The 7,157-nt window shown below is 43.9% G+C and overlaps 1 protein-coding gene across 1 annotated transcript in view; it reads left to right on the forward strand.

Moving 5' to 3' along the window:
- SLC27A2 (solute carrier family 27 member 2) overlaps window positions 1–5,517 on the forward strand; it is a 48,753-nt gene extending 43,236 nt beyond the window's left edge. The window contains exons 8-9 of the mRNA XM_012801783.2: window positions 2,248–2,406; window positions 5,038–5,517. Of these exons, the coding sequence (XP_012657237.1) occupies window positions 2,248–2,406; window positions 5,038–5,214 (336 nt within the window). The 3' untranslated portion in view covers window positions 5,215–5,517. The remainder of the gene's footprint in view (window positions 1–2,247; window positions 2,407–5,037) is intronic.
- Window positions 5,518–7,157: the final 1,640 nt, after the last annotated feature.

Below are 7,157 nucleotides of genomic sequence, written 5' to 3' on the forward strand. Positions count from 1 at the left end.
GCCAACTGAACAATCTTGTCTCCTGGAGTAGGAAATGCCCCGGCAGCTGGGGTATGTAAAGAGAGGCTGGAAGTCCACCTGGGATCCTAGGAGATTTCTTGTAGTAGTGAAAGATGAGAGATAAACTCTCAACTTCAGATTCTGTGGTCCTCAGTGCCACCTTGCTGCTGTCTGACCTCCCATGTGCAGTGGCCAGCCCCATTCCAGCCTGAACATGCAGCAGGCTTTCTCTAAAGTAAGACATTGGTCCACCCTGGAAGATTCCAAGCAAAGCTATCACAGATCTCAGCTTTGGACCAAGAAGGAATTCCTAGGTTTGGACCTAGTAGGTATCATACCAGCATTGCCACACTACTCTCTAGATAGAACTTTGCATTCTCAATGGAACTTTCTGCAATTATGAAGATGTTCTGTATCTGCACTGTCCATTATGGTAGCCAGTAGCCACCATTGTAGCTGCTGAACACTTGGGATGTGGCTAGTGCAACCAAGGAATCTTTCATTTTAATGTAATTAATTTCAGTTTTAGTACCCACAAATAACCAGCGGCTGCCATATTGGACAGTGCAGTTCTAGAGAATCCCAAGCCAGGATTGATCTTTGGACTCAGCCCAGAATAGCTGTAGCCTTGAACCTTCCCCCAGAGCTGAACTGGTCCCAACCTAACCTCAGAATCAGATAGCAGCCAATATCCAACAGGCCCATTCGCCCCAGATCAGACATTGTTACTACCAGGGCTAGAAGCAAGAGGCCAGTCAGTCAGTGTAGAGGTGCCTGTTGCATGAGCCCCCGCCTCAATTCTAAAAGGAGCTCATTGGAGACATTTGAGATCCAGAGACAGGTGGCCAGGGACCCCTAAAGAGGGAATGTCTTGTGCCCTGCTTCTGATAACAGGCAAAGCAGATGAGGGGGCATTTCTTTTTTTTTTTTTCTTTTGTGTTTTGCCTTCCTTAGAGCCATAGGTAAACACACAATCACCATGGGAGAGATTTCGAAAGCTGGGGCCCAGGTGACCAAGGGAGGCTCCTTCCCTCTCTCCAATTACAGTTAAGTAGTTCAGAGAAGTGGACCTGGACTCCCGCTGGGTCTATTGGATCAGGTAGAAGATACATTAACACCTAGTTACCACTGCTCCACCAGAAAACAGTGATAATTGTTCCAAACTCCTCTCCTCTTTAGCTTTCCTTGTGGAGAGCACATCCTCTCCAGACAGATGGGTATCCATAGAAGGGCACAAGACAGCTGACCTCTGAACCTCCAGTTCCGTAGCCACTCTGAAATGCAGACAGGCAAAGCTGTTACATGAGCCTTGATTAAATAAGTCTCAAAGGTGGTATGGCCTGGGTGCCCGTAACCCAGTGCTTAGAGTACCAGCCCTGTGCATCAGGGGTGGCAGGTTTGAACCCGGCCTGCTAAACAAACAAAACAAAAAAGGTGGTATTTGTACCTGGCGGTGTAACAAATCTGACATTCCAACCTAAAGAACAAACTAGCTGGGCACGGTGGCTCATGCCTATAATCCTAGCACTCTGGGAGGCCTAGGTAAGTGGATACTCTGAGACCAACCTAAGCCAGAGTGAGACCTCATCTCTAAAAGTAGCCAGGCATTGTGGTGGGTGCCTGTAGTCCCAGTCCTCAGTCGGGAGGCTGAGGCAAGAGAATCACTTGAGCACAAGAGTTTGAGGTTGCTGTGAGCTATGACACCACAGCACTCTACCGAGGGTGACCAAGTGAAACTCTGTCTCAAAAAATAAAAATAAAAATAAAGAAAGAAAGAACAACCTGAATTCAGTTATTCATGACAGTGAAGCGAGGATTTCTCACTGGAGTAAAAAAAAAAAAAAAAATTCTTTAGCCACCAGTTCAGCCTGTTTCCCACCCAGATGTTTTCATACAGATGTTTTCTCTGCTGAGAAAAAGGATACTGGTCACAAGTACAGAATCCAAAGCCAGCCAGCCTGGATCAGTTTCTGATCCTGCCTAGTATTTGTGTGACCTTAATGTCATTAAGCCTCTGTTTCTTCATCTGTAAAATGGAGATAACATTGATACCTCTTCATGAGGTTGTGGTAAGGGTTAAATAGGACCTGTCATATAATAAAGATTCCATCAATGTATGGTTATTATTATTACTGTTAGTACATTCACTTTAGAATAACTTTGACATGTATTTGAAATAAAATTTTTTTCAGCTGTCTAAAAGAAACCCGTGTCCTAACGTTGTCTTGATCCACAGCTCTTTGAACACACATCATCTTTGCTCACTTATTCCTAGGTCATGAAGGGCGAATTGGCATGGCTTCGATCAAGATGAAAGAAAACCAGCAATTTGATGGAAAGAAACTCTTCCAGCACATTGCTGATTATCTGCCTGCTTATGCAAGGCCACGGTTTCTAAGAATACAGGTGAGATTTCTGGTTATTGAGTTCAGTTATCTTCTGTCTCAGAGATCCCTGCTTCTTAGATAACACCTCCCCTTCTCCTAAGAGTGGTCACATTTGCCAAATTTTCACTACCCTTTCCAGGAAGCTCAAAAAGACTTCGTGGATGGGTAAGGAAACATAAATACCAGAAAATATGGCTAGCAGAAATCCAATCCTAATCCCTTTCTCCCTAAACTGACGAGCCAGTTTATCCAGCAGCAGTCTTAGCAAATAACTCACAAAGGCTGTGTTTAATGAGGTGTGACAGACACTTCAGGCCGAAACGTTCTGATTTGTCATTTCCAGTTTTAAAGAATGGAAAAATCCACTGACGTCCTACACTTGTGTATGGTGTGAAATTTAATTGGACATCATTAGCCAGGTGGAACCACCAAGACTTACCTATCACCATTAGAGGGATTTTTTTTTCTTCCTCAATTATTAACCCTTTGGTTAGTTTAACACTCTTACTTTTGGACTTTAAGCTCTTTGTTTAGCTGAAGACTTGAGAAAAAAAGTCTCCATATTCCAGATATTGTTGTGTATACAGTTACAACTATTTAAATTGCACACAGACTTTATGGCCACCCTGTACAGGGTTTTTTAAAGACAGAGTCTCAGTTGGTCACCCTTGGTAGAGTGCTATGTCGTCTTAGCTCATCGCAACCTCAAACTCTTGGGTTCAAGTGATCCTCTTGCCTCAGCCTCCCAAGTAGCTGGGACTACAGGCATCCGCCACAATGCCTGGCTGTTTTTTTTAGAGACGGGATCTCGCTCTGGCTCAGGCTGGTCTCAAACCTGTGAGCTCAGGCAATCCACCTGCCTCAGCTTCCCAAGTGCTGTGATTATAGGCATGAGCCACCACACCCTGCCTGGATAGGGTTATTTCTATTGATGCTCATAAAACACTGACATTTGCTTTGCAACTACATGGTTAAGAGACATGAAAATGAAATATCTTCGGATATTTTAATTAACATACTAATTGGCCAGGCATGGTGGCTGATGTCTGTAGTCCTAGCACTTTCGGAGGCTGAGGTGGGAAGATCGCTTGAGGCCAGGAGTTCAAGACCAGCCTAAGCAAGAATGAGACCCTGTCTCTACAAAAAATAGAAAAATTAGCTGGGTGCTGGGTGTAGTGGCTCATGCCTGTAATCCTAGCACTCTGGAAGGCTAAGGTAGATGGATTGCTTGAGCTCAGGAGTTTGAGACCAGCCTGAGCAAGAATAAGACCTGTCTCTAAAAAAAAAAAAAAAAAAAATACCCCAGCATTTTGGCGGGCACCTGTAGTTCTAGCTACTTGGGAAACTGAGGCAAGAGGATAGCATGAGCCCAAGTTTGAGGTTGCTGTGACCTATAACACCATGGCACTCTACCAAGGGCTACAAAGGGAGATTCTGCTCAAAAAAAAAAAAAAAGGAAAGAAAATGGAAAAGACAAATTAGCTGGGTGTGGTGGGACATGCCTATAATCCCAGCTACTCAGGAGTCAGAAGGATCAACTGAGCCCAGAAGCTTAAAGTTGCAGTAAGCTATGATGATGCCAGTTCCTCAAGCCCAAGTGACAGAGTGAGACATTTTCTCAAAAAATATATACATTAATTGAAGGAAAACCAGTGTTCAGTCTAACAGACAGACAAACTGAGAATAGAGTTGCGTGTAAAAGATCCCTCCTCCCACTCCTGCCGTTAGTCAGGATGTCCCAGCAGTAGGTGATGCCTTCCTGAACAAAAAGTGCCATCCCTGCTCGGAAGTCTGTTGGCCTCCTACTGATGGCCATGTCTCACTCACCATGGGTGATCCTGAAGCTTTAGTTTAAGGGAATAAAAAAAAAAAAAAATTCCTCGAAAGGGCCCCCTAGTGGAGATTTTGAAAACACAATTGGTGGGTCACATTGAAAAACGTTCCCTTGGCTCGGCGCCTATAGCTCAACCGGCTAAGGCGCCAGCCACGTACACCTAAGGTGGCGGGTTCGAATCCCCAGCCCGGACCCGCCAAACAACAATGACAGCTGCAACCAAAAAAAATAGCCGGGCGCTGTGGCGGGCGCCTGTGGTCCCAGCTACTTGGGAGGCGGAGGCAGGAGACTCGCTTGAGCCCAGGAGTTGGAGGTTGCTGTGAGCTGTAATGCCACGGCACTCTACCCAGGGGGACAGCTTGAGGCTCTGTCTCAAAAAAAAAAAAAAAAAAAAGAAAAACGTTCCCTTTGCTGGAAAATGTAAAGAGAGTAGATGTTATGTGCTGCTACCACAAAAATGCTAGCTACAGGAGGTAATCCATTTGTGAATAAGCTAGATTTAGCCAGTCCACAGTGTGTGTGTACTTCAAAACATCATGTTTTACACAATAAAAAACATACAATGTTATCTGTCCATTTAAAAATAAATTTTATATCCATCCATGCAAAAAAAAATTGTAATTTTAATGAACAAATAAAATATTTTAAATAGAAAAAAAAATTTTTTTAACTCCTTTTTACTTCAAAACTCTCACAGGAGTCAGGTATGCCTCTGAGTTGCCAAATCCCAGGCCCTACCCCTACCCCTACCCCTTGCCCTGCATCCTAATCTATTGCAAAATACAACTGCAATGTGGATTATTTGATGTTTTTCAGGACACCATTGAAATCACTGGAACTTTTAAACACCGCAAAGTGACCTTGGTGGAGGAGGGCTTTAACCCCACTGCCGTCAAAGATGCCTTATATTTCTTAGATGACACAGCAAAAATGTACGTGCCCATGACTGAGGACATTTATAATGCCATAAGTGCTAAAACTCTGAAACTCTGATTATTCCCAGGAGGATAACGCAGAATATTTCCAGAAAGAAACTGAATGGACCTAGTACAGCCACTTGATATGACTCAACTTTAATTTGATCAAAGATTGTGAGGTGCAATTTTTTCTTAGGAAATTGTGCATACCAATAAGGGGAGACTTTTTTTAATTACCACTGAACCTTTGTACGTGAAAAGATTTAGAGATAATTATTTTTCAATGTGCACCTACTGTTTGCGTGTGCAAACAGAGCCTGGTTGGAGGGAGGGTATTATTTTTTAAAACATGTAATAAAATAGATGAACACCAACATGAGACGGCTCTGTCTCTTGTTTTCTTTTCTGACTTTATTCTAAATGCAGACCCTATGTCAGTTACCCCACAGGGTGACTTTTCACTGGGGTCTCGTTCATAATGACAATGGCATTCTAGATAAAAATGGTTGAGAGGGTAAAGGTGGGGTGAAAGGGGCGAATCAGCAAAGGACAACCCAGTGGAAATCCAGACTCAGTGTAAGCAACCGTCCTCCGCACGTTGTGTGCAAACATCATACAAACATGGGGACAGCTGCTAAGCTTCAGTCACCTGAGTATTGTCATGTAAAAATATACATCAGGTACTGCTGAGATCTTCCGATTTTCCAGAAAACAGAAATCTAGATATTTACATCTACCAATTTTTAAAATCTGAATCTCAAAATGTTTTAAATTTCCATGCATCCCAAACATAAACTATCTATGGACCAGACACGTCCCAGCTCTGCAGTTAGCACCGCCTCCCAGTCCCACACACGTTGCCTGCACTGATTTAACTCCACAGCCAGTCTCCTGCCTGGGGAGCCTGGTTAAGGACTGGGGGATTTGGGTGTGGCATGGGAGGCTTTGGGAGATTCTGAGGAGCGCTTTCTCCTTACACTCAGCTGCTTCCTTCCCTTCCTTTACTCTGCATGTATGGGCTGCAACAGGGTTCCAGGAGCAGGTCCTTGGCAGCGGCACTTAAGACAACACGTGCCTTGCCTAGACTTTGTCCCAGACTGCAGGAGCATCATGGTCACTGAGTCTACATCCAGAAGGTGTGACCCAAGTTTACAACAGCCTCCCTACAAGTTTCCCTAGTGGAGTTAGTTTCCTTCCCTAGAGGACACCCTCAGATGACCAGGTGCTAATCAAGAGCCCCAATTCTCCCCCAATGTAATCCACATAAAATCCCGGGCAAACCACATCTAGGGAGTTTCAGTGATCTATGAGATGTGTCACTACCCCACCCCCAATACGTACTAGAATTTTTTTTCTTTTATCCCACTGTACATTTGAAGATACGACAAGATTTTTTTTTAACTCTTTCCATTCTTTTAGGTGACATCCAGAAGGAATCACCACTAGAATCCCTGCCCCACTCATGCCTAAAAATAAACATTTGTTAGGCAAATGTTTGCTTAATATGCATAAAGGACTTGAGGATAGCCTAAGGAAAACTGGATATGCTGCTTGTTTGTGAATTTTTCCAATAATTTAGGCCAGGGGTGGTGGCTTACCCATATAATCCCATCACTTCTGGAGGCTGAGGCCAGGAGTTCAAGACTAGCCTGGGCAGTCAGAGCGAGACAAAAAAGTTTTAAAATTAGCAGGGCATAGTGGCAGGCGCCTGTAGTCCCAGCTGCTCCAGAGGCTGAGGCAAGGGCCATCACTTGAGCCCAGCAGTTCAAGGCTACAATGATCAAACCTCTGCCTTCCAGCCTGGGTGACAGAGCAAAACTATGTGTCTAAAGAACAGATAATAATAATAATAATAACGTAGAGTCATTATTGTTTGTGGGTCAGTCCTTGGGAATTTTTGCAAAATTCTCTCTGTTTTTGCTTTATTGATCTCCCAGCAAAAATTTGAACCTGAGCAATGGGCGATAGCATACCCTTTGTTTTTGAGTACCAAGTTGTGCAATGGTTACACGGAATTTT

Source organism: Otolemur garnettii, unplaced genomic scaffold, assembly GCF_000181295.1.
Source record: "Otolemur garnettii isolate 467f Iridium unplaced genomic scaffold, OtoGar3 scaffold00011, whole genome shotgun sequence".
NCBI classification, from domain to species: Eukaryota; Metazoa; Chordata; class Mammalia; order Primates; family Galagidae; genus Otolemur; species Otolemur garnettii.